Consider the following 27496-nt stretch of genomic DNA (forward strand, 5'->3'; position numbering starts at 1 on the left):
CATCTTCACCTACATCTCTCTAAGGCCACTTTTGGAGTGTGAAGCCTTGGGATGATTCAGAAACACAGGGAACCCAGAGGCTATGGAAGGATAGTCCTAAAGCTAAGTACTCAAACCCCTTCAAATCTGATGTGGCTGTTCTGCACCAAACTTGCACGCTCACCTATGTGGGGCTGCAGCCATCGAGTTGGGAGCCCTGTGGGATCAAGTTTCCAAGCATCACAGAACAGACAAACTGATAACAAAAATGTTTATTTGTAAGAGCTGTCTAGAATCTATTTTGGGGGGTGGAGGGTTAAAGCCTCTACATTCACTTTACACACACAGACGCACACACACACACACACAGACACACACAGAGTAAGTCTCAACAGCACAGTCCCTATCCACCAGCATCACTTGCCCCTCTTCTTAAACTACCATCATTGCAAACAATACATATTGTGTATGAAGGAAGCAGATAATTTAACATGCTAGGTGTGAGCAAAACACTTGGAAAGAATACTAGTCCTGAACCTCCTGCACCACCTCACAATTGAAGGCTTTGGGATTTGAATCACTATTATTAAAGTAATTGAAAGTATCCTGGCTTGCATGCTTCTCTGCTTTCTTCTGACTGGGAATGGGAGCATCAAAATGTCACCAGGCCAGGAAAATCAGATTCCTTCATGACAAGCTGGAAAGTGCCATCTGCAACATTCAGAAATTTCTGCATGCATCTCTGCTATTGAAGTTTGCCTGACACCATCAAATGCAAATGGTAAGAGAAGGAAGCAAATTCACCAGGGTCCTTGTGACACAGCTGTGGCTAGAGGCCCAAAGTATGCAGCATTAAACAAGGTGTCATCCCTCTTAAACAAAGCAAAACTTTCTAGCAACATACACTTCAGCCCCAACTGAACATCAGCAACACATACATATTAAATAAAGTGCTTTATTGCAGAGTCAGAATAAAGAATTCTTTATGAAATTTTGTAGGAATAAAAGGCACTTCATATATATTATACATATAAAATAATAAACTTACTTAAGGAGTAGACACTGAGAGATTCATCGCTTAAATAGGGGTGGGCTGGACAGAATCTTTGATGGGATATAAAAATAAATGCTTGCTTCATGTCTACTTTTCTTACGGTGCTCTGCAAAGACTCCTGGTGTGTAAGGTGCTTGTGTGAAGAACAACACTGCTTCTTGTTTCTCATGCTCCAGTTCATGCCTGTATCAAACCTGTCAAACCTCAGAGGAAGCAAGGCAGAATAGCCACTTGGCTTTCACCTAGGTTTTAGCGGAGGGCTCAATGCAAGGTCCAATATTGGACCCATGTTTAATTTCAAAGATTATTTCAAAGAAGTCTATGCATGAATTCTAGACAAACTTCTCTGAGAATCCTCTTATGTTAAGTGATGACATTTGAAATGGGAGAGGAAATAGGAGGATGCTCTATTGGGTGACAAAAGATAACAAGCTCATCCTTCCACAGCCTCGGTCATTCAATCGGTCAGCTTCCTGTACAAATATCTCTACCTTTTCTTCAGTGAGCTCCCTTGCACATATGATAAGCTCCCAGAACCAAGCTGCTCGGGTCACTGCCATCCCCTCGTTACTGCCTCCTTGTGAACTATCTCTTTACAAGAAACCAGTTAACAAATGAACAGTTGGGCATGTAACGGTCACTGATATTTACTAGAATCTGGGTCTCCATCCATGCTTATTTGGTTGTATCTTCCTTCTCACCCTTTGCATGAGACTTCTCATCTTAGACTGCATGCCTTTTGGGAAAAGGCCTGTACCTGCCTATGTTTTGATAGCACCCGTAACTTGGGTCTGTGGCTATGAGTTGTGTAATAGTTAAACAAGGATAGTTCAGTGATAATTTCATAAATGCTTTTGTTTTACCAGCAATGAAGCCCTATGCACTCATGACCAAGGCTGCAATATTCTATAAATAACAAAGTCAAAAGAATCAACACATACAAGAGTCCTAGGAGGACTCCCCAAAGAGCTAGCAGATTGTATATTTACTGGCCCTGGAGAAAGCGGATGAAACGAGGACAGAAACAGCATAGAACAATCAATCCTCTGAACCTAAGTTAGATGCCATCGCATTTAACAGCACTCTGCGGAAAAATATGGAGTAACCAACCACCTTGGTTAAAATCTTTAATCTGCAAATGATTCCAGCCTTCTTTATTTTTGCTTGACTTCCTCTTTTATTTCTTCTGCTGCATAAAGTTTGCTAAAAGAAAGCTGTGAACGTTTTCTGCCAGGTTGAGCTACACAACGTCCAGAGATAAAGATGTTTGGCCTAGTTTCTCTGTGGGAAGCCTGGGAGCGTTGAAGCTCATTCCCAAAACGTGCTGGGAGAAAACTACCAAGGACCTGTGAAAAGCTGGAAAACCCAGGCAAGACCAAGGTGGCGATGGAGTGTCATATTTGTGATCCGCAGACTCCAAGAATTAATGACATCTTTGTTAGCATGTGTACATCTTCCTCAATTGGAGCCACTTTGATGTAGTCCAAACTTGACTCTCCTGTGACACATCAGCTCTTCTTCTACATGCTCGCGTTTCTGTCAAAGCAGCAGCAATGGAAATAGCATAGCTCTGTGTGGAGAACTGGTAACTAACTGCTCTAGGGCTCTTCCGACTGCACAGGACACAACCATCTCTGGGAGAAGAATGCACACAGCTGAAGAATGATCCACAGCAATGGGATGAGATGGAAAGATGGGGAAAATAGAGGCTATCTGGAAAGCTTTCTTGTTCATCAGGGTAGGGGAGGAATTAAACCACTTCATCCCTTTCCTTGCTCCCACAGCTGGCATTCTCACCCTGCACCTGGCGTTGCACTGAGAAAATTGTCCCATGCGCAGAGACTGACAGTACATGCTAGGCAGAGGCAGCTCGAGTCTCACAGGCTCACCTTGGCCAAGCAGCAAGTTTAGAGAACAAAATGGTGTGACTACAACTTGCTTTCTCTGAGCTGCCTCTTGTTGGGGATCTGGGCAAATACACCATAGAGAAGGGCCAGAGTGCTGAGCAGTAGACTGGAAAGGGAGTAACATTTGATGCTCACAGTAGTGACTAATTTGTTCTCATCACCATGGGGAACTGACCCCTGAGGTTTAATGAGAGTAGAAAACAGCAATATGGGCATTACAGTGCCCCCAAATGTCTCTGCTGCCACATGCTTTTGCAGGCATGTGGTCCGTTGACTAAAAGCAATCAGTTTGAGGTCAAATCTCCACTCCCTGAAATCACTCATGAGAACCTAGGATGAGTTGCAGTAGCTGGAGTGTGCCCCAGCCACAGACAGTCTGCTGAGAGGTGTAGGGGTCCTGCTCAGGGCTAGTTTGTTAAGGTTGAGTGGAAACTTTAGGATCAAACTGCAAGCTGGGCCCTGAGCTGCCCCAATCAAGTAGGACACAAGCTCTGAGTGAGCCGCTGTGCTGCAAGACTAAAACTCACTGAGTGGCCAGGTGGGCATCTCAGACTTGGGGGGGAGCACCAGGACTCAAACAGCCCCAGAGAGGAAGGCAGCCTCGGCAGGACCACCTCCAGGCAGCAACAGGCGTTGCAGCTCATCTGCTTCCTTTAACCAAACCACTGCGGTACTGCCGTTTTCTATCATGGCCAAAACCACTGTGGCAAGGCCATCTTGCAAAGGGACCCGAGGCAGTCAGTCTCCTCCTGTCCCAGCTGCCTCCAGGAGCCCATGAAACCCATTAGGCTTCTCCCTGTTCCTTCCCAGTTGTGAATGTGAAAAGCCGAGTAGAGGGGAGGCACCACACTACATATTGCTGGGGCAGCCCTGCCCCTCCTGCCCTCCAAGTTTTAGAAGAGAGCCAGCACATGCCAGGGCAGGTGTCCAGGCATGACCAAGCAGATCCTCCTGCACCTGGCCAGCTCCTCAGGTGCAGTGCGAAACCAACACAAATTGAGGCCATTTCACCCTGCAGGTCCTCAGCTCACAGGTTGCATTGAAGGATCACACAGAATGCTTTAGAAAAAGTAAACGGGGGCAGTTCCCCTTTCACTTTACGCTTGTCGCTGCCTCCCATCCCCTCCAGCTCCCCCCTCTCCAGCCCAGGGATCCCCTGGGCTCTGCGCTACCCACAGGAAGTGATGGTGTGAGATCTACCCCCCGAGGTGGCATGGCAGGGATCACCCCGTGATAATCTCCTCCGTCCTTGGAAATCAGAAAGGAACTGATGTACCCTTCTGAAAAGACAAGATGGATGGTAAATCCTCCCCCCCTCTGCCTGGCACCAATAAGGAGCCTGCGAGCAGGGTCTGGGGCTTTGCTGGGCTGCTGCATTCCCAAGGAAGGGATACGCAAGGGATGACTGCAGCCATTACAGCCTGCTGGCCTGGGCTGCGGTAGGAGCCACCAGCTGCCCGGGGCTCCACCGAGGTTGCTTGGAAGACCTGCTGCCCTGTGGCTCCTCTGAGCATGGCAAGTGGCTAGTACTCCTTGGCCTCCTGCAGCTGGGAGAGGTACTCCTCCTCAGCGGGGTTGTCAGCACACTGCTGCCCATTGTTGGGAGGCCGCACAGCGTGGTACCGGCTCCAGTCCCCCTTGCAGAGGATCCAAGGCAGCATGTCCACTTTGTAGTGCAGCTCCGGGGAGAACTCGGTGCTGATGAGGTTGGGGACACCGGCCCCTTTGCCCCGAGTGATGAGATGGGTGTGCTCGTCGTAGCAGCAGTGCTGGGCAGCAAGCGTGGTGCTGTCCAAGGAGAGCATGGAGCGCAGGCAGAAGCGAGCCGTGGGCTTGTAGATGTCCAGGCGCTCCTTGGGCCCACTAGCATCCCGCCAGCGGAAGCTCTTGCCCTGGCGCTCATCCCGCAGGTTCACGGCACTGTAAACGGCCTCCAGTGGGTAGGAACAGGGGCAACTGGGCAGATCTGTCAGCACCTTGCTCAGGTACTTGGTGAGGAAGTCACTCTTGCAGTTCAGCCACTTCTCACAGCTGTCCACATCTAGGGGAGATGCACCAAAAGGGTAAGAGCATGAGCAGCCAGGCCACCTCTGTATCCAGCTCGCATTTGTCTGCAATCTAGCCAGCAGCGTTAGGCGAGCTAGCAACCATTAGACAGAAGCTACCATGCTCCTTGGAAGAGCGAGTGCTGAGGGAGGCTGGCCAGAAACACCATCTTGCTCCATCCTCGAGGGCAGTGACAGAATAGGAAGGAGTTTCCCTCCAGGGGAGAGAGTTGTCTCTAGCAGGGGACTCTGCACGGCGTACCCACCATCTGCCAATACTGGAGGTGGGCTGGCAGCGTCAGCACCGCAAGTAAGCTTCAGGAGGGCACATGGTAGGCTGGTTTCAGCCAGCACACCATAAAATAGGGCTGTGAGGGTAACTGGGTCTCCCAACACAACTAGCTACAACACAGCTAAATCTCCACTCCCAGCAAGCCAGCTACATCTCCCAATAGGGTTTTGCACAGAAAGCACCCAAGCCCTCAGTGCGAGGAAGAAACAAAGGCTGACCTGAGTTTAACAGCTCTGTGGTGTTATCACTTTTGAAAGGAGTTTCTTCTGTGGGGAAGGCCATTTCCCCCTCCGCTCCTTGAGAGAGAAAAGACAAAGCAAAGGGCCAAGATGAACATCAGGAGGAGTGACAGTTTCTCCATAAGGGCACCAGATGCTGTCCCTCTTCCAAACCCCTCTCCTGTTTTTGGTGGCACTGCCCTGTGTGTGGAAGGTGGAAGGTCCAACAGGAAGACAAATAGGATAGATTATGCCAAAAGGGCCTAAAACTGTGGGTTACACAAAGCCCAGTGGATGGAGCTGGCTCTCAGTAAGCCTCAGGAACAGATTTCAAGCTCCCCTACCAGCCCCACCAGCGCTTCTTAATAGAAATGAATAGCCATTTTCATTAACCAGGATCACAGTAAACCTAACTAGTTCTTGAAGCATGAGCAGTCCCTAGGAGAAGAGGAACTGGGCATTTGAGTCCTAGAGAAAGCAATAACTACTGAGGCCAGCGTGTGCATTTCTGGAACAAGCATCCCCTTGCTACCCCATTAACAAGAGATCTCTTGTTAGACCAGATGCAGCCTACGCCCCGTGTGACCCTCCCTCTCCATCCCGGCAGAAAGCCTAACCTGCCCTGCCATGACGCGTGGACCACCAGCCTTGCGCAGGGGCTTGGATGGCGCCCAGCGGGCCAAGGCTGAGACTCACCAGGGCAACGTGGCAGGTCGCAGGTCCTTGACTCTGTCGCTGTGCAGGCGTAGCCGCAGGACCGGGTCCTCTTCTGATTGCCACTGCCACAAGTGACACTGCAAGGGGACCATGGGCTCCATTCTTCCTCATCTTCATAGTCTGGGACAAGCAGAGTGAGCAGTGAACCTTGCATAAAGCCTTGACAGGAGAGGAGCCTGGAGCCACCCCAGGTCCCTGGGGCCACCCTCAGCTCTGCCCTATCGCAGAGACACTCTTTAGAGGCAAGCAGGGCCAGCGCTGCCTGGGGCACCTGGAGTGACCTTGGGGTGCCCTGCCAAGTGATATCAAGAGCCAAACGTGCCCTCACTGGCAACTCAGGGAAGGAACCCCAGAGCTCTCACTGCCGGGCTTTGCCAGCAGCCCCATGACCCTCATTAAAGCCCCAATTCTGGCCTTGACAAATACTGTCTCAAAGCCAAGTCCTCATTCCTGGCTTTCCTGTAGGAAGTGATCAGGGCTCTTACACAGTGGGGAGGGCTGGACCTCTTCCTCAGTCACTGTCTGAGGCTGGGAATATATTTAGCTTGTACAGATTTCTCTCCTTCCCTTGCTATCACAAGCAGGAGTCAGCAAAAGACAGGAGGCATGATGGGGGCAATGTTTTTGACATTTGCTGATGTCAAAAACAAGCTTTTAGTTTCTGCAGCTTTGCTCATGGCCTTACTGTTGCAGTAGGGCATCACTGCCCACCCACCCCCTTCCTCACTGTACCTGCCCAAAGGACTGGTCGTGAGACAGTTAAACAGACTGGCTGGTTGCGCGCTCTTAGATGAGAAACTCGAGGAGGGAGCCGCTACGCTCCCGGGCCTGCCCACTCGCCCAGCAACGAGCGCCTAATGCTCTGCAACTTGGCTCCCCGGGAGACGTCCAGGCCTGCAGCAAAGGCGTCAGGCACTGGCATAGCCTCAGAAAGCTGCTTCAATGACGGTGACGCTTGGCACTAAACATTTACACCTTATTTCTAGTCTGAGAGTGCCTTCGCTAGAATCTGCAGTCTGGTCTGATTACATGCAAGGGAAATCCCTGCTGCGATGCTGGCATTTCCGTCTGCCTGCAGGCTCAGGAGGATGCTGGACCTTCTCCCCAGTTCACTTGCTTATTTTTTAAACAGATACTGAGCACCAGCATGCTCTGATCCTCTGTGCAAGGGTGCTGGTCCCCTCGTCAGGGCTGGCCTGCTGTCAGGTGCCTGGAAGACACTGACTGCTGTACCTTCCCTAGCAGCACAGGGAGGGCTATGTCAGGCTGGGCAGGTCTGCAGGGTGGCTGCTGGCTGTGTGGGACTGAGGGGACTCACCATAATTATACTTTTCCTTAAAGATCCAGTTCTTCTGCCCAGGCCACCGCTGGTCCCAGTCACCTCCCACTCCACTTAGCATGGACTCCTCCTCCTCATACTCTGCCACGTAATCTTCCTCTTCCTCCTCCTCCTCCCTGTCCCTTACATCTAGGTTGTCATCGTCTTCCTCTTCTTCCTCCTCTTCCTCCTCAGTGGGGTCAGTGTATTCCCAGAAGAGGGGCCAGAAGAGGTCCTTGTGGGACAACCACTCAGAGGATGTCAGGGACCAGTCGTTGCTCGTCTCCTTCAACAAGTCCATCTCCATCTCGGCCTGAGGATCGTCCACCACTTCAATGGTCACCTGGGAAGTGAGACATGGGCAGGGCAGTTAGCCAGGGCACAGCCGACTGCCCAGCTGCTGGACATCCCCTGAAGCAGGAAGAGATCTTCTAGTCTGTGCACTGACTCCTAGCCTGACAGATCAGAGCTGCTTTGGTCTATGGGACTAGTGCAATGAGCATGACAGGTCTCATCTCATCTGGAGGGACTGAGGAGGGGCAGAGTGGGAGGAACCAATTGCAGCAGCTCAGCAGATTGGCAAAGGTGTCTGGTAGTCACTGAAACAGCAGGGAGTGAGCGCTTAGACAAAACATGCAGGCACGGAGAGATTGTCCTCTTAGAGCCTTTTACCCCTGCTCTACGGAGAGGGGCTCTGCAGGGCAGGGAGAAAGGCCATGAATAACTCCTTCTGCAAGGAGTTTATCAGTGCCAGCTATTTGCACCTAAGAGGGAGCACAAGCAGTGGCTAGCTCACAGCACCCCGTGGCCTGCCCAGGCCTGCTGCCCACCTGGATATTTGGGTTCTGGGCGCTCAGGTCGACATTGGCCAGCCCCGGCAAGCTCTGCAGGTCCAGCACGAAGGGCAGGCTCTCCTCCCGGCCGGCACCACCGGGCTGGGGCGCCGCCGGGCTCCTCGCAGCCTGCTGAGCTGCCCAGCGGCGTCTGTGTCGCCGCGGGCCAGCCTGCCCGCTCCTCCTCAGGCCCCGTGCCTTGCCTGACGGGGGCAGCTCCTCGTCCCCAGCCGAATGGGGATCAGTTGAGGCAGAGACCTGGATAGGGAAGAGGCAGTGAGGACAGGTCCCTCGTTCCCCCAGATATCTCCTGCAGAGCGGCTGAGCTGGGCGCAAGCAGCTGCCCAGCTAAGGCAGCAGGTCGGCGCACACCCTGCCAGGACCCGCCAGGGCTCCCAGGCTCCCCTTGCCTGTACTGAAGATTGGCATCAGCAGGAGGCAACAAAACATGTTCAATAAGTCCAGCTCACCTAAACTGCTGCATTAGATCCAGTCCTCAGCACCAGATGGTTCCTCTGCCCCATCTCATTGCAACATCAGAGCAGGTCAGTGATTAATGAGTTAATAAATTGGGTTTAATACTCCATGGCCTGGACTGTTGCGGGGGCAGCCTGGGGCTTGCAGTCCTGCTATGTCCCTGCTGCACCTGAGCAACCTACAGGTCTACTCAGGCTAGCGATTCTCATCCCAGGGGACACTCCGTCTTCTCACATCTCTGCTATCCCATTGCCCCATCTCGTCTGGCTTTCTCCTTCTGCTCTTCCCGCTTTCCCTTCCTGACAGTCTCCTGGTCTCAGCAGCTCTGGAGGCAGCTACGGATAGATCTGGAGAAGCCCAAATGCTTTTCATTCACACCTGGCCAGGTGTTCAGTGTCACATCTGGTGGGAAAAGAAACCTTCCCTGTCCCCACATACACACAGAGGCAGTGGCTGAAAGCATTTTCACTGTGAGGCACGGTCACAATTGCCGTCACCGGGAAATGGGTAACCGCAAAGGTTATTAACAGTCACGGCAGTACCAGAGCAAGACTCACATGCTGGGATTTGTAACAAGAGGGAAAACTTCACCTAGATAAATTGTTGTGAGGTGTCAGTATTGCTGCAGACAATTTATTTCAAGCAACACAGATTTAGGTTCAAGTTAGATTTAAGATGCTGCTCAAGGGCTACTACAAGGACAAAAAGAAATTGCTGATAGATGCACCCAAGCTGTATACGCATTTCCTTGGGAAAAGGAAAATGTCTCCCCTCTCTAGCCAAATATGATAACATAACTTACTTGTCAGCAGGGCCAATAACTCTGCTCTTGCCCAGTTAGCCCTGTTATCTCAGCGGCACACAGCGTTTCGCTGGCCTCAGCTGTCCAAGCCCTGCCTGGGAAGTGCAGCAGGAGCGCGCTGCCTGGGGAAGGGGAGCGTGGCCGGGGGTGCGGTGTGGCTGGGCCGGCAGCGGGGAAGCGGCCGGATAAACCCTGCCAAATGGAACAGCTCGCGCCGGGTTCCCACGTTACTCATTTCTGCACTCGACGCACACTGGCATGAAAGGGCGCGAGTCAAAGGGACAGCAGGCTTCAGTGCATCCGAGAAATCGGAGACAGGAACAAATGGTAAAGCCCCCCCTCCCCGGGCCAAGACACAGCCGTCCCTGAGAAGGTTTGCAGGGCCCTAAGGCTCGACATTCGGAGCGGAGGTGCCCAAATTCACAGCATCTCCACGAGCGGCTGCTGTTTCTGGCTGCCCAGCTGAAACCCGCTTTGTTCCCAAGTTCTGGCCCCTTGCGCCAGCCCGGACAAGAGCTGCAGGATTAACGAAGAGAGCGGAGCGCCCCTCCCCACGGGAGATGCAGAGAGGCATTTCTACCTGCAATTAGAGCCAGATGGTTCGGGGAAGGACTCCCCTCCCTTTCATCCTGATCACTGGAGCACTTCAAAGGCAGCTGGAGCCAGGCCAGGCTCTCATGAGCACACACATAGGCCTGTCCGCTAGCCCTGTGCCTGCACATCAAAGCTCTGCTGCCTGCGTCCCCCTCCCCCGGGGGAGGGAAAAGAGCAGCAGGGACACTGCTGGTCCCTTGGCCGCTGACCAGAGCAGAACTGGATGCAGGGAAGGGCTTGTGACAGGCTTTACCAGATGGGCCCTGAAGAGAGAGGGCGGTGGGAAGAGAGGGGAGGTTGCCCTGCCCAGGAAGAGCATTTGAAGCTGCTTTCTCTCCCTAGCAGGGAGGACTTCCTCCAGCACCAACAAGTGACACAAAGGCAGCAGAGACAGACCCCTCTGCCTGCCCCTTCCCCTTCTTTGCCCTCCCAGAGCTCTTGTCCAAAACCACGCAAAAAGGATGCCCAGCTCTGTGCCAGCCCTTCTGCCCTCGGTCTCTCTGCTTCAGCCTATTGCCAGGTCTCCCTGCTCTCCCTCTCAGGCCCAGGGGCTCCCTGGCTGGGAGCAAGGAGGATCCCGGAAGGAGGCAAAACAGCAAGGAGGACAGAGCAGACAAGCTCTGCAAGGCAAGAAGCCCACCTTTGCCCTATGGGGAGACCTGCTGTACTCCAGGGCAACCTGAGCCCTCCGTGCTGCCCTGGGGTGCACCTCAAGCTGGAAGAGCTCAGGGTAGATTGCACTGGTGCAAAAAACAATGGCCAGTGAGGAGGACAGGGTTTAACCTAAGCTGGCATGGCTCTACAGAGGGTCATCACCCCACCGGGACTTGCTGGGCAGCAGTATGCTCTGGCCTCTTCCCAGCCCCAGTGCAGGTTATTCCCAGCTCCCTGGCCATGATATGGTGCTGGTACCTCCATGGCTCCTGGAGTTTGACCTCGCTGCGGGAAGACGAGGGAGGAGGTGGCTCTGTGTTAGTGAACGGGGATGTGGCGATGGGGTGCAGGCTTGGCCGCTCATGAGGGTGTTTGATTGTGGAGGCTCCCAGGACGCCATCCCGGAGGTGAGCACCCTGTCCAGCACTGAGCGGCTTGCAGCATAGTACTAAGCACTGCCCCCTCCTGAAGGCCTCCAGCCCCAGCTGGCTTTCCAGGGATGCGGGGATGTAAACCAGGCCATGTCCTGCACAGCCAGAGATGTGCTTTGCTAGCACTAGCCACAGGACACTGGTCACTAGGGCTAGGTTTGCTTCCAGCTGCGTGTAGCGCTCCAGACTGCGAAACACAACCCCTGTATAAGGGAATGCCAATAGCCCTGCAACGCTGGCGTTCATGCACCATTTGCAATGAGCTTAACAAGTTTGGGTGAGCTCATTCCATAGACAACCCCAATTTTATATACATGGAAACTGAGATCTGAGAAATGAGCCCCAAGTTTGCCCAAAGATGTCACAGTGACAGAGGCAGGAACAGACTCCAAGTCTCCAAACTTGCACTTAGTGCCTAATTCAGATTTTACGCCCAAACAAGCTCAAGAAATTCAGAGTATTGTTCCCACGGGGAAAATGTAACCTGCTGCAGAGGAATTGCCTGAGAGAGTGTCTTGCAGGGTGAACAGTGCTCTCTCCGCACCCAAGTCCTCTGGAAGCACAAAGGCCCCTCAGGGCATTCATCCTTGATGGCCCAAACTCTACCACTGTGACCCCCAGTGGTCTGAACCTCCGGCAAGGAGCGGTTTATTCACCATCTGATTTCCAGCCAGCCCTCACAAGATCTGCTTCCACAGCCAGCTGCCCAGCTGTTCCACAAACAACTTCCAGAAGTCTCAGCCCCCGACCCTGGAAATGGCATCATTATCTGATTCTCAGCAAGCAGCCTGACTGAGGGATGCTTCCTGCCTTTTACTGCATGCACCACAGCCACTGAAGGGCTGCCAACACCCACACAGACTCTACAATACAAGATCTCATTGGCGTAACTCTTTCTGTAATGGTTACTGCACAAGCCAGCTCTTCTGCCCTGCCCCAGCTGATCAAGCTCCCCTCTTGAGCCGCAGACTGCAGCAAGGTCCTGCAAGGCTCAGGGTGCTCCCCCATTCACCGCGCTCACTGCACCGCGGTCCGCGCTCGCTGCACTGCGCTCGCTGCACTGCCAACATGTTGGCCCTCGCAGAGGGGCTCCCATCAGTGATACAGACATCCCCCCTGAGCCGTGAACCGCTGCCATGCAATACCCATTCTCTTCTCAGTCCTGCCTAAGAAACAGCTGGATAAAGCCATCAAGCCTGGAGCTAACCTATTACAGTGCATTAGCTAATGAAAAAGAAAACTTTGCCTGTCCAGACAGAAAATGATATTTCCTTGCTCTGGAGCTCAGGAGAAAGGACACGTTTGCTGAGGCCAAGCCTTTTGGTCCAGCAGAGCCCCGTCCGGTCTTGGCGTGTCCCAGTGCCCGCTCTCAGCACGTCTCCCAGTGCCTGCTCTCAGCCACTTGATCAGTCAGCTATACAACCGTATACACACAAACTGCAAACAACGCAGACCTCGCCATCAATAAACCATTGGAAAACTAGTAGTCAGCAGCTCCCACCTCTACCACTGGGAAAGTACCTTTCCCACCAAACATCAGATGCAGAAAGCATAGTGTCTGGAATTCATCAGTATCTCATGGCTGCTTCCCAGTTCTAGCCTTTTTCTGCAACCAGCCAGCATCAAGCAGAAGAAAAAGCTGAGCAGGTAATTCCACCAGCCCAGCTCCAGCTCCTTCTGTGTACACTTGACGAGCACAGCAATATTCTAACTGGCTTGGAACAAAGGTTTTATGCGGCTGGAACCCAATTTTCCAGCACTCTGGAAAGAACTTGTAGTTTCCATTTGCAAAAACTATGCTTAAACTAAGGCAATAAAAACCAAACACACTGATCTCACCTGTCTTCCTACCACTCCTGAGCCCTTCCTGAATAGTCCCAGACTCTACTGCATGCAGGACTGCCTAAACATTTCTGGGCACAAACTCAGTCAAGATGTTAGGAAGTGGAAGAAACTGAATAGCAACTAACCCCAGCATCATACCTGCTTTGTACATGACAAGGAAACATGGAATATGGGAAAGGGGAGGGAGAGTCCATACCTTTTCGCTGAAGACTAAAAGCTGATGCTTTTCCATTTCTAGTCCATACACCTCTATTAAAGTTGCTTGGAAATCTGAAGATGATGAAGAGAGCAGCTGCAAAAACCTTTCAAGGCACAGAAAGACTTTGCCAGTGAGAGACTTGTAGAATTCAATCTGTTTTTCATGTTAAAAAGATAAAGCAATGGCTCGATTTCCTGGTTCTTTAAGGAAATAAGCTATCAGGCACCAGAACCTCTTTAATCCAGAACAGAAACACATAACGGGAACCAACGTTTGTGAGCCAAAGCCCAACAAATTCAACTGAGAAATAAGAATCACGTTTTTAACGCTGTGATAAACCACAGGAACAAGCTAACAAGCAAAGTGTCAATATCTCTCGTGGAGACAGTCAAATGCAAGTTACTGGGCTCAACACATATGTATAGCATCTGTGCTATGGAAAAAACTGGAGGATCTAATGATTCCTTCTGGCCTTAAAATCGGCAACTTGGCTATAAACCTCTCTTAAGACGCTAAACCAAACCTGTGTTAAGAAAGAAAGAGAACAACATTCATGTGCTGCAGCCTTTACATAAAAATGATTAGAGATGTCAGAGATCAGATCCCACAGCAATTTAAAGCCTGACAACATCAAGAAATTAGTCCTGCATGCTGTGTTGTCCTACGACAACCAAGAACACAACTTCTTTGCTGCCACTAAAACCAAAGATATTTGTTGCTCCAGCACATTTTTCCGTATCATCCTATGCACTAAATGCTGCCATGCTCTACATATTAAACCACTGGCAACACTATTTGTAACTGCACACATCATTTAAAAGAATTCCTCTTCGTTACAGGGTTAAACCCAAGCTGAGTATACTTGTGTTAACTCCCCTTGAGAGGGGAGCGATGCTGGAGTCTGTGCATTAGGGGTGCAGAGCAAGCAAGTCCCGACTGTATAACAAGCTCAGGGGAAGCAGCTTCCACCCACACCCTACCTTGAGCCAATTAGCGAGAACATAAACTCATTTAGCTTGAACCAAAGGGGTTTGTGCAAGCAGGAGTCAGATCAGAGGCAACATGCAGGTTATACTTTGGGCTCGTTAACACTGCAGTGAAGAAAATGACATATCTGCTAAGGGCCGGTGTAGCACTGTGGGATATAATTATTATAAGGAATGCGTCTTTTTGTTGCTTAATCGTTACTGCTCATGTTGTTGTATTTCCTTTGAACAGTTCTACCACATTGTACTGAAACAAGAACCCAGCCAGAATAACTATTTATTTTTTGTACATTCAGCTGAGTCTATATGTCTTCCCACTCTTCCCCCAAGCTCTCTCCAACATTTAAAGATGTCTTGCATTTTGTAGCAAATCTGCCCACTTATGAACTGGTCAAATACAAAAGAAAAATCTGATTTGTTTTAAACATAAAACTTTGCCCTCTATATCCACCTAGATAAGCTGCAAAGATTTGGAGCAAATTTTCAGAAAAAAAAAAAAATCTTTGAACTGAAACCGAGCGGGATCAGCTCCAGAACAGGGTTTTGTTATAAAGCTACTGGCGTAGAGGGGCGTTGGTTGTTTGCTTCAGAAGGAAACCAAGCCTGGCTGGTGGAGGCAGCTCTCTGGCTTCAGTCACGTCATTTGCAGCAGGGTTCAGAACTGTTTTCACTGGTAGGAGCGGGAGAGACGGGGAGGTTATTCCAGTGCTAATAAGTAACAATGTTGAGTCTCTTTAAAAGAAAGGAAAATTCCAGCATTTAACAGCAGGGTAATCAACAGGAACCAATTCAGCATGCCGCGCTCTGTCCCCCTCCCACAGTGCTGGGTATGCTCTCAGGTTGATGACCCCACGACAGACACTGCTAAAAGGAATGGCTTTTTTAGCCCAGCCAGCTGAGTCCGCTTTAACCTCCAGAGGGCTGTAGTTCGATTCTCACGCCTAATAATCTATCCACCGGCACAGCCTTTCAGCCAGACGGAAAAGCAACTGGATGCATATTAGGCAAGTGACCGCCGCTATCAATCATCTCATTGCCTGCTTAGCAGATTTTCCATAACTGTGCCAAAAACTGTGCTTCTAGAGATATCAAGAACGGGGTGGATACATAAGGGAAAATTGGGAAGGCAAAGCTGCCATCCCATCTTTGTTATTGGCAGACCTCCTTAGCTACAATCTCAACAATCAGAAACAATACCTTTTGACTTATAAACAGGAGATTTAATAGGAGCTATCACTTGGGGGTTCTGCAGAGGAGCTCTGGAAGAGACAAATTAAGGCAGTGGATACCCACCCTCTTCTTCTGCCCTTGGTTACATGCCTGTCAGCAAAAGGGACTTCAGTGCAAGTTCAGCACTGGCAGCAGTGTTAGTCCCATCCCTATGGGCATGGTCGAGGTGACTTCCACTGCAAACTGCCATGGCACCAAAGGGTGCCAACAGTCACCATCTGTCAGTCCATTCCCCTGCTGCAAAGCCTAAAAGAGCAAATCAGACCACGTACAGCTGGATTAACTCCAGGGCCTGCCTGGGCTCCTGAGCACACCCAGCTGAGAAACACCACCAGGCGGGCAGGAACCACGTAGAGCCAAATTGCTGGGTTCGACAGAGACCAAGCAAAAAGCACAAAGCACGAAAGCCCCTTACAACCAGGTCCTGTCCCTGATCCCGGCAAATCCCTTTCAGAGCAAAGAGCCAGCTTGTCAAAGAGAAAGATTTGGCCACAGTAAGGAGCAAGACCAAGCTCTCCCAACTGCTGGGCCTCTGCTCTACTCATCAGTCCAGCTAAGGATCAACTTACACATAAGCGTAGGTCTTTTTTCATTTTAAATAAAGACATGAGCAACTTCCTTTACCTTTTGAAAGCGTTCTGCCAATACTCATGGAATACATATCACAGTTGTGCGCAACGATCCTGTTTATGATAGATCACTGGGAGCTGGCAGTAAACTGTGGGCTGGGCAGATAATTATTACACCTTCATGATTACAACCTTCACGCAGTTTTCAGAATACTTCAGATCATATGGAATCACCCTATTTTCTAAATAGTTTTATTCCACTTGTCTTGAAAAGGGAGCTGCAGGTGTCAACATCAAAGGATTCCTCCTGTTTCACATTTAGTTTCACAATTGCGACAACTTTAATCACAAAACGCTTTCCACAGTCTGTAACTGCATTGCTTCTGAGACACAACCAACCCTGGTGCAGAACACACCACAGCATAGAGAAACAACAGTGCGCAGCTTTGGGAAAGGAGGAAGGACACAGCGAGGTCAATTTTGTGCAAGACTGAAACTGGAGTGGCTGGCCAGGCGGCCGTTGGCGCTCCTTGACGTGTATCCCATTGGCGCAGCATGGCCTTTTCACCCCAGCAGCCTTCGCAGCAGGCACGTGGCCGGGTAACTTGCTCTTGCCATCCTCAGCCAACTTCCCAGCGCACCTGTGACACGAGGAGGACAAGTAAGAGTCCAGCGGCTCTTCAGCTGTTTCCCTCCTCAGTGTCACCAGCAGGTGCTTCTCTACCATAAATGTATTTTAACTCCTTAACAGCAAGATAAACACTGTAAAACTCTTTTTTTTTTTTTTTTTTTTTTACAGACGAAGGAAATTACTTGCCCAAGGTCTCTCAGATAGCCTGTGGCAAGGCCAGAGAGAGATCCAGCGTCTCCCACGTCACGCTCACAAAAGGAGCCTTTCAGAAGAGGAAGCAGCTATTCAGGGAAGAATAGCTATAAGAAGGGATAATAAGAAGGGAAAGCAGCTATTCAGCTGCACAAAAGCGTCCCAGAGAAGCACCCTGGGTACCACAGCCCTGCCCCTCCTCACACTGCGAGACTGTGCCCAAACGCCGAGGTTCGAGGGCTAACCCTTGGCAGGTCCTGCCTGCTGAGAGGAGGCGCAGCCAGCGCACGCAGCCCTTCCCTGAGGAAGGGGCGCCCCGAGGCCGCTGCCCCAGCCGGAGCTGCCCGGACAGAGCGGCTGCAGGCTCGGACCCGGGCGCCCGGCGCCGCCTGCACGCAGCGCGTCCCCCCGCGGAGGTGACAGACGCACACCCATACCCTCCCTGCGCTCTCGGCACAGTCTCCGCTAGGGCACGTGTTTTCTGTTAACATAGTTGTGCTGTAATACACATAAGCTCTTAATGCATCTGACTGAGTTGCTGTTAACTTGTTCCAGCTCTAAACCCCATGTGCTTTAGTAACCATTAACTTGTTCCAGCTAATGATATACATTTGTTCCCCTGCACACCGTAACCCTCCAATTGCTCCAGCTGCTGCTTCCTTTACCGTTACAGTTCAGGCAAAACTGTGAAAGGAAAAAAACCCAAATACAGCAAAGCAAGTGCCCCTGTTCCTTCCAGCCCTTCCTCCTCCTTCCAAACAACCTGCCATCGTTCCTGAGAAGCTGTCTGGATTTCTTTTCCCTAAAGAGAGAAATCGGAGGTGCCAGATCAAAGCCCGTCTCCTCCCACCGCCCCGGCCTCCTGCAAGACGCTGCAGCAAGGATGGGGGGGGGGGGAGGCGCAGCAGGCGGCACCGTGGGGTGGCCCCGCTCCCCTTGCCCCAGCGCGGCACGCCGGCTGCCCCAGGAGAGCCGTGGGCTTGCCTTGCAGTGGCAGCGAGCTGCTCTGTAACCCTGCCCCCCCCAACTCAGCAGCAACGCCACAAAGCGCGCAGCACGGGCGCTCCCCAGCAGGCTGAAGAGCGCAGCAAGGAAAGGCTGGGGCAGCAGGGCTGGGAAGGCAGCGCTCCTCCTCGGGACGCGGCCGCCCTTGGGAGCCGGGCACGGCAGCTGCCGGGAGAAGCCGAGGCAAAAGCAGGAGTGCAGGGCCAGGCGAAGGGACGAGCTGCCATTTCTGTGGCTGGGGGTCTGACGCTTTTCAGAGAAACCAAATGGGTAAATCCATCAGGGATTGCTTCAGCAACAGGCAAAACGGGCACCTGAGCTGGTCCTGGAGCAACTCTATGTCCTGCGTGGGAAGGGATCCAGGCAGGGACACCCACATCTCTGCTTCCCAGAAGAGCACGACTAAGGTCATTTCACAGAAATCAGCCCCCACCCCCTAAACGCTTAGTCTGCGGCTCCCTAGCAATGACCAGCCGAGCAGGGCAAGCGTGGCTCCTCTTTGAATCCATTCCCAGTGCCTCTCCAATGACCTGGCAGACAAGCTGGCATCAGCAGGCTGACCTCCTTGTAGGAGCCCCGCTACTATGACCGTAACCTCTGCATTTAAGCAGCCACGCTATAGGGGAAGGCCTTCCAGGGATACCCCTTCCACAGCAGCTGCAGGCTTTGATGACAACCAGATGGAAAAGACCAGCAGGTTGAGGTTTATCCTCCCCATGTCCTTGTGGCTGCCACCTCCCTGACAGGCCAAAACAGCTCCCAGGGTCATTCTGAAACCTCCTCACGGACATAGTCCCCTTGCTGAATGCTCCCTCATGACCATTCATGGTATGTTCAGGATAGAGGCGCATGAGCAGCAGCCTTGTGCTGCCGAGTCTCCTCTCTAGCCATGCAGTGGGATTTAATGATTCCCCCTGTCTGTCAGTGCATGATGGAGAAAGGGTCGCAGGGGTAAAGAAACTTTCCCTTTTGCTCCAGCCTGTGCCATTTATAAGTCTTTGTTTATGAGCTCTTCCAAGATAGTTTCTACTATATCCAAGTGCCTCACAAAAGATACCATTTTTCTCACCAGATGGGAACCTGAGGCTTGCAGGGGCACGGAGACAAGCCCAAAGTCAGAGGAAAGCTAAGGTGGATCTAGCAAGAGAGCCTCACTTCTCCAACACCTTAGTCCCTGCTGACCTCTCCTTTATATTTTGGTAGATTATTTCCCAGCTGACCTTAGCTATAATCCCAGGACAGTGACAGCTCTGGGGGCTGCAGCTAAGACATTGCTTCTCATTCAAGTCTTTATGATTGGTATTTTTGATTGATAATTGATAATAAGTGATAATGGTGTTTTTCAGTAACACTTTAAGCATTTGCATCTCAATCGCACCCAGAGCAGGTGGTGCACTTTACACAGGCTTCTGGTTGGGGGGGAGGGGGGAGTTCCTGGATTTCTATCTCGGCTCTTTTTCCTCAGCCAGACACTTTCCCACAGCCAGAACCCCCAAAAGCCCAGAAGGAGAAGCACAAGGTTCCCCAGGGTGGGCACAACCACTCAACAGCTGAGCTGTGTCCCAGGTGCTGGGGAAGCCAAACTCCTGCTGAGATTTCCCCAGCTGATCCTGACAGGCAGCTGCACAGACCCCAGCACCTGCACACCCCCTGCACCCCTCAACACCTCCTTGGCAGGCGTGCGGTGAGACACGCTGCTAACGTTCCCTGGGAAAGAGGGACTAGTTGCTCCCCTAAGGAGAGCTTTGATTTTTAAGCCAGCTTAACTGTGCAATACACCCACAGTGCCGCCAGAAGCAGGAGGGGGGCGGAAGGCAGATGTGAAGACATCTATACAAAATCTTGTCTCGCTGGAGATATCACGCAGAGTGGCGCACCTGGCCTCCCCTGGGTTTTTGGCTGAGAGGCTGCAGGAACCGCTGCAGACCAAGGAGATGGAGGGTACCACAGTGCTCAGGAGAAGAACCCTCTTGGAAGGGACGCAGACTCACCAGCCGTACCGCCAGGAGGAAGCATCGGGGCGGGCTGGCTGGCTGCAGACAGCTGGACAGTGTTAAGAGTCAGTTCTGGCTTATTTGCTGCCAAGCTCAAACTGCCTCGGTGGGGATTTAAAGATGGCACGCCAGCACTAGCAGGCTGGCCGAGGCATTTGGAAGGCGGCATACCTTTGACACGTGCCACCCTCCCCACTGCCTTGCACGTGACAAAGGCAACGTGCCTCGGCTCCCGCGGCTCGGGACGTGTTCCCAGTCTTGCCTCACACCTTAAGTCCTATGCTCCAGATAAGGCCCAGCAGATCAGGCCAGCTAATCACCTTTAATCCAAGGGAAGATAAACCCACACTTCCCCGCTCACCTCCACTGCCCTGCACGCCCTACTGCTGCCTGGCTCTCTGCAGCTGGCTCCTGGCCTCACACCCTGCCAAAAGCGCTGGAGACCAGCAGAAGGCAGCAATAATCAAGAGGAAGATAACTGCGTTTTGTTCCCTTTGAAGCTTTATTCTTTGCCTGGAAACTGAATAAAACAATCTGCAGGCCAAGAAGTGCTGTTGCCCTTCACACCAAGAGCCACCTGCAACTGAGGCATGGAGTCACCATCTTTTTGGCCTCTTCATGTCTTAAGTACTAAGCAGCTTCTTAGACAAGCCCAGATAGTCCCTACACACACAGAACCCACAAAAACTGAGCAACTCTGAAAAATACCATGCAGGTTGATTTTTACAGCTGGCTATGTAAAAGTATCCAATAACCCAATGAAGGATCCCTGCACAATGGTCTAGTTAAAAAAAAAAAAAAGAGAGAGAGAGAGAGAGAGAGAGAGAGAGAGAGAGAGAGGAAGAAAGGGAAAAAGTCCTTACAGCTTTACAGGTTTCTATCTGAAACAGAAACAGTTTCACATGCAAACAATGCTGCAATCAATTCCCTGCTTCTTGGCAGTAAGTTCCAGTATTTTCAATGCAAACAGAGACTCTGGCAACAAAACCTGCCTTGGAGGAGCTGAACAGCACAGTCCACCTTGCTGTCATGACTGTAGCTTAGACGCTTCCTTATGGGGGAAGCGGCTGGGTGGCTTGACTGGGAACTATTCTCAGGGGAAGAACTCCTGTAACAGGAAACAAGAGATACCCGCTTTTCATCCCCCACCCCCAAGACACTGACAAGAGCAGGGCAGATTTTGTTCCCCAGCACACTCCCCACATTGCCTTGCTTGTGTGCCTAAACTTGGCATGGAGGAGCCATGGTTGGAGGCACGGCGAGTCTCCCAGCCGGGTGTACATGTAAGGGCAAGGTCTGCAAGGGCTGGATGCTTTTCCATTATCCTGCGTGGTGTTCACCCGGTGTTTCAGCTCCTGCGAGGACAGCATGGAGGGAAGCTTTTGAGTAAAACAGAGATGAGAGTCCCTCCTAAAGGGCACCTTGCTTACTGACAACAGCTTCTCCTGTTGGGAACCCAGAGAGCCAAGCAATGCCCTGTGGAGCGATTTATGCCTCATCTCTTCCCCTTACATGTGCCTTTTACAGGAACCCCTTTGATTCTGACAATAGAAACTCAGCAGACCTATTTGTGCAGTGAAAAGGGAAGAAGCCCCCTTGTTCAGCAGCTTCCCTACACCCGGCTCCCCATTGTTTTTGCTCCTGACTCAGCCCCAGGGCGGGAGGGTTTTCATCTGTGTTGACTAAGATAATTTGGCACTTCTCAAAAGGAAATTTGCTACAAAGGGTAAAGCACCTCCCTACGCACAAAGAGCCCCTTTCAGAGCGGAAGGATGCTTCAGTGCACGTTTTGTACCCGCAAATCCGACCTCCGCCGAGGACAAAGCCAGAGACAAGAACGCTTAATTGCTGAAGAAATGAAAAGGTAAAAAGCACATCCGTAGGCAAAATGACTCTGCTACTGACACAGCCTGCGGCAGCCGCGGGGATGTCTCTGGCTGCTCCCGCCAGCCCCTCCGGCGGGAGTGCTGGCCCGCTCTGCCCCGGCTGAGCCCTCGCAGGAGAAGACAGGGCTCCGTGCAAAGGCAGCTCCTGGGGGAGAGCCAGGAGACGACGGGGAGCTGCGGGGTGACGCCAAGGCAGGCCGTCCCCACAGGCCTCAGCACCGCTGCGACCACGTACCCACCACGCCAGGGCTCCCCCCAGCCCATCGCCGCAACGGCCAGGCGACGTCAGGGCCCCCAAACGACAGGGCTACCCCCAGGTAGGGTCTCCTGACAATCCCCCACGAGGAAACTCTCCCTCGGGCCCAGCTGACATTTCCTCTCGGCTCCTTTGACCCTACTCCCCTTGGACCTCCTTCGCTTGCTAGTAACTCAGGACAGACGTCGTTTAAACGCTGCTGTACATTCAACTCTCAAGCACTCCTCTGAACTCAGACTCCCTAGCAACCTATGCACAGGGCACGTGGATTTAAAGCACTACTGTTAACAATGATTTCTACACAGCAAGCACACACTTTTGAAGTGCAGACCTTTGATTTTAAACTTAGTTTCCCATTGCTATTCTCACTGACTGATGTGACCAGTTAATCGTGAGTATTGTTGTTATTTATTTCCCACGGGCCAGGACCAATCGTACCAGGCGCTGTACAAACCCACCGATTTGCAGCCAAATACAGCCCTTGTGCTAAAGTTGGTATTTCCTTTGTTGCTATCTGCTATCTCTTATCAGAGAAGCCAGATTTGCTTTTCTGGCAGCCTTAGGCCAGGGCAACCCCAGCAGCAAGTGCCAACCTGGACCCAAATCACACCGCAGTCCCAGACTTGCAACAGCACCCACGTGGGCAGCAGGGAGCCCCCACTTTTGCGCTTTGCCCAGTCTCTCAGGGTGCTTCCCTACTGCTAAGGTAGCACACAGCACCTCATAACCCCAACGGAGCTCTACTTGGCGACTTGGACCTCGACAAAACGCTGCTGACTTGCCCTGCAGCAGACTACCACCAGTACGATGCTCACTACCACTATGAACAGCAACATCGCTGTTGCCCTTATTACTACTACATCTATGCAGAGTTACTTAAGCAGTTATATCAGTTAATATACATTTAATCAGGTTTACTGTTTACATTTCTCGCATGTCAGAACATGGTTTTTTTTATTTACTAGAAGAGCGCTGTAACTGCTCTGTATCAGTCAGAAAGAATCCACACTCCTATTAACAACACTCAAAGCCAATATTTTGAAATCCAGCAACTCTATCAAAACATATTTTGCATTTAACCCCCTGACTTAATAAATAAACAAAGAATTAAGTAAAGTGACGAGCTGTCCCTTGCCTCCACAGGCTATTTTTTTCCAAGTATTCAGTTACCCAAATCTCCAGGGCCATTAGCTTGGGATAGTGCTTGGACCAGGTAACCCCCTACATTTCTGCCTAATTCAAGGAGAGCGATGCTCCTAACCTGCAAAAGCCCATCTAAAAATCCTACTAGACACCCATCTGCTTCTTTAGAGCCTACATATATTTCAAAATATAGCCATGCATAAATATCTTCTCTCATTAGATTCTTAGCCCTAGTTTGCAAAGAAAATTATTTTCCTGCCTTTTCAGCTCCCAGTCAAACAGACTGAAGACATACAAAATATTCTCCCTACACCTGTTGCATGTGCTGGACCCAGAGGAATCGGGGCAAAGCTTTTCTGTACAGTACTGACAGCTGAGAAAATGTAAATGCAAGCATTTACTGCCTTTGGAAAGGCTGAAGAAAACAAACCCTTATTAGAGTACAGAACTTTGTGACACACTGATAAAGTTATTGTCCCAAGATAAAAACAGGTTTTCCCTCCATCCTTCCTGTATTATAAGACCTTCTAACTCAGAAATTTGAGGAATGTGCCTTAATGTTTTAAATTTTATCTAAATTGTTTTAATACAGTAGTACAACTCTGAGGCTCAGTATGATTATCCAAATTTCTTATTTAATTTTCAGCAAAGGAAAAATGTTTGTTTTAAATAACTACATTAAATTAAAAGAAGTCAACTCTATGTAATTGTTTAATCATTTTAATTGTCTATCTACTTTGCTCCTTCATTTCTATTTTTCTTCTCCAGGCTCCCTTCTTTCTACCCACATCTGTATGGCATTACCCATAATGTAACCAATACTTCAGATGTGGTTGCACTGCTGCCATAGAGACAGGACCTATCAGCTTTGCAACATGAACCATCTGTGCATATGACCCAAAAATCGCTCTGGCAATTTTTTTTTTAAACCACCACACTGCTTTGCTTGTACTGTCTGCTTTAGTTCAAACTGGACAGGCTACTCCAAATTCTCCTCCACAGGCACCAGAAATAGAGGATCTTCTCCCAAAATGCAGCCACTGCACATTGGTAGATACGTTACAATAGCTACAACTTTCTCTCTGCTGTGTGAGCCGTGCAGCCAGTGCCCTGAAGGACGCAGAGCGTAAAAGACGCAAATACAAATGGAAGCACTAACGGACCCCAAGGCGAATCAATTCATCTTATTCCTTGCGCCTAGCCTCTACTCTCGTACCTCTGCCGAGAAACTTACTTCACGCTTGTATTTCTGCAAGAAGCAAAGGTCCCAGGGCAGAGGCCCCGCTGTGCAAGTGCTCGGTGCGGTCTTTGCCCAGTCACTCAGTGTCCCCATTCAGAACCGTTTACAGACCAGTACTGACAACAGCACTCCCTGCTTCCCGTCCTATTTTAGATGTTAGATAAAAATGGGCCTGAGACCGCCCTGTAGGGTCCTGTCCAACTTCATAATATGCCATTTTTCACTATCCTTTGCTTGTAGCTTCTTCTGGATTTTTCAGTTAGACTTTACAAGGTACTAATGAAATGCTCCTATGTTCCTATAGGCATTTTCATGTAAATCAGCATCAGTCACGGTGCCCTGACATTGACCACAGTTAATTCTGCCTAAAATCCTCGCCCTTCAAGTCGCCAGAAGATAGAGAAACGTGACTGAGGGCTGCACTGGCCTGTGCTAATACTGAGGGAAACACATTCTCTAACTCTCCAAATGGACTACGATATTTTCCTAGATTTCAAGCCTAAAGTCTTTTTATGTCTGCAGCCAAACAGCCTGAGGATGTTCAGTCTGGCATTTCTCTGGTGAGCAAAGGGACATCTACATCTATGATTTAAGTTACACAAGAAAAGTACAGCACCAACATACTATTACTAGCGCTGCAGCATGTATCATCCACAGCAGTCCTGCTTCCATCTGCTCCTTCCACACCAACCAAAACCATTACCAAATTCAACCGGTGGTGCTTTGCCTTAATACAGCCCATACCCTCTGTTGCTCGCTGGCCAACTTCTTAGCGTTGCAGATTCACTCTCAACACCCGCTTCCTTTATTTTACACGGGAATGGAGTTCGCGTACCTGATAGGAGCTGCCAGCACCACTCTTGCATGGACCAGCATTGAATTTTGACAGTAACCACGAGTGACGTATGTCCACTGCTCCCCATGACGCACCCATCACTCAGTACATTCATTGCCAGTCTGGCTGACCTGCTAGATCAAACCCACTGCTTCTCACTGAGTATTGCCAATAAGGGCTGAGTTGCTCTCACTCTGCCCTACTCAATCTCATATTGTCCTTTTTTTTTTTTTTTTTTTTTTTACAGTGAGTCCTTTTACCTACTTTTTAGTGGCAGCAGTCTTACAAATAGTATTTTAAAAATACAGCTCTGTTGTCTGAACCACTTTTTTTTTTTCCTAGAGAACAGTTTCAAGGAGAAAACAGCTCGCCTTAACCATTCTCCTGTTTTTGTTCTTACTTATTCAAAACCCTTCCTTCTCTCCACTCCCCTGCCAGCTTTTGTTTCTTCCAGTTTGCCTTTCTTCCATCCTCATCAGGTTCACCCATTTGTTCCCAGGTCTAACAAGCTTCTCATCGCCTGCGGAAGTGTCCCCTTCCCTGAGCGCAGCTGGGCAGGCACTGACCTCCTGTGCCCGAGCTGGGCAGGATACAGCTCTCAGAGGAGAGGCACAGCCCAGGGAACTCCCCACCTTTACCGAGCACTGCAGCCTTCGGAAGCTACCGAGGCAGCCCGCAGCGGTGATCCCGAGCCCTGTGCAGGCTGCTTGGACGAAAATGGGGCATGACCACTCTGGAATCTGCCCCAGGCTCATCTCAGCGTGAAGGATGGATGGTGGCTCAAGTCTGTCACGTCTTATTTTTGTAGCGGAGTTTTTGAGTTCCTGGCAAGCCACAAACCTTGCTAATTTTACTGCAGGTCAGGTTATGCCTGGACTCCTCTTTCTTACAAGGGATGTTGCCCCCTGGAGGCAAAAGATCTTCCTGTGCGTTGGGTCACTGCATTTAGCCCCAGTCTCATAGCCTAAAATGGCATTGCATGCCCCTTTTTCCTGCAACCTTTGTGCAAAGGAGAGACCTGGGGCCACCCCAAAATCTGGGAAGCTGGGAAGGGGCTCTGCCCCTCTCTGAGCAAAGAGATAGCCCAAATGAGGACGGACGCAAAGCCATGGCTCTCCCCAGTGCCACTTTTCCGTGCGGGGCTCTGGAGGGCCCGTCTGCGGATGACACGTGCCGGACGCGTGTGCCCGGGCAGTCCCGGGGCCAACCCGGGCAGCGGGCTGCGCTGCTCGGCCCTCGCACCCTCTCCCTTCCCGCGCCACGGTGCAGAGGGAGCTCCCCCGCGTCACGGCTGTCAGCGGCCTGCCCGGCTTGGGGGAGCCCAGCCACGGGCCAGGCAACACGAGCCCCACAGCGCCCGGCTCTGCCCCCGCCCCGGTGCCCCCCGGGCGGCTCCCCCTGCCAGCGCCCCTGCGTGCGGAGGGCGCCCACGCCAGCACCCGCCCTGGCTGCCGGTGGGCGCTCCATCCTGCCGCAAAGGGCCCCCGCGCCGGCTCCTTACCTCGGCCAGCTTGGAGCTCCGCTCCTTGGGGCTGCTGCTGCGCTGCTTCCTCACGGGCAGCCCTCTCACCGCGGCCAGGAAAGCGGTCAGAAAGACAAAGCCTAGAATAAGCACAACTTTCCCTCTAATCAGAGACATCTCTCCCTCCCCTCCCTCCCTCTCGCCCCACCTCGCACACACGAGGCAGGCAGCACGCACACGCACACACCCGCCCTACTACAGCCGACTATTACAAAGTCAGTCCCTTAAGGAGGAAGGGAGCGGAGCGAGGGAAGGCGCGGGAAGAGCGCAGGGAGCAGGGCGCCGCGCCGGCCGCTCCGCTCCCTCTGATCTCTCTTGCAGTTTGCTGAGCACGTTTCGGTTTCGCTGCTCTCCCCGGGCTCGCCTCCCGGTGCCACTGATGCTGAAGGATAACTCTGAAAAGCTTCGCCAGTGAGGGAGGGGGTCGGGGGGGTGAGAGGGCTTCTCCTCCCCACCCCCCTTTCTAATCCTTTTGGCAATCTGATTTCTTTTTCTCCTCTTCTCCTCCCCCACCGGAGTCACTCCCTGGTCCTGCCAAGTCTCTTCGGGCAACCCCAGACACCGGTGCGCGCCTGCCCCACCGCAGCTCCCCGCCTCCAGCCGGCAAAAGGCTCCTTTTTGCACGAGGCGCGACCAAGCCCC

The 27496-nt window shown here is 51.5% G+C and overlaps 1 protein-coding gene across 1 annotated transcript; it reads right to left on the reverse strand.

Annotated features, from left to right (window-relative positions):
- Positions 1-237: 237 nt before the first annotated feature.
- ISM2 (isthmin 2) lies at positions 238-27408 on the reverse strand. Its single transcript, XM_009675685.2, has 6 exons — positions 26834-27408; positions 8361-8621; positions 7531-7873; positions 6192-6332; positions 5496-5573; positions 238-4981 (listed from the first exon to the last, which is right to left on the reverse strand). Exons 1-6 carry the CDS (start codon positions 26969-26971, stop codon positions 4464-4466), a joined length of 1479 nt encoding a protein of 492 aa, XP_009673980.1. The 5' UTR covers positions 26972-27408; the 3' UTR covers positions 238-4463.
- Between the last annotated feature and the right edge of the window lie 88 nt (positions 27409-27496).

The sequence above is a fragment of the Struthio camelus genome, chromosome 5, assembly GCF_040807025.1.
Source record: "Struthio camelus isolate bStrCam1 chromosome 5, bStrCam1.hap1, whole genome shotgun sequence".
In the NCBI taxonomy this organism is placed as follows: Eukaryota; Metazoa; Chordata; class Aves; order Struthioniformes; family Struthionidae; genus Struthio; species Struthio camelus.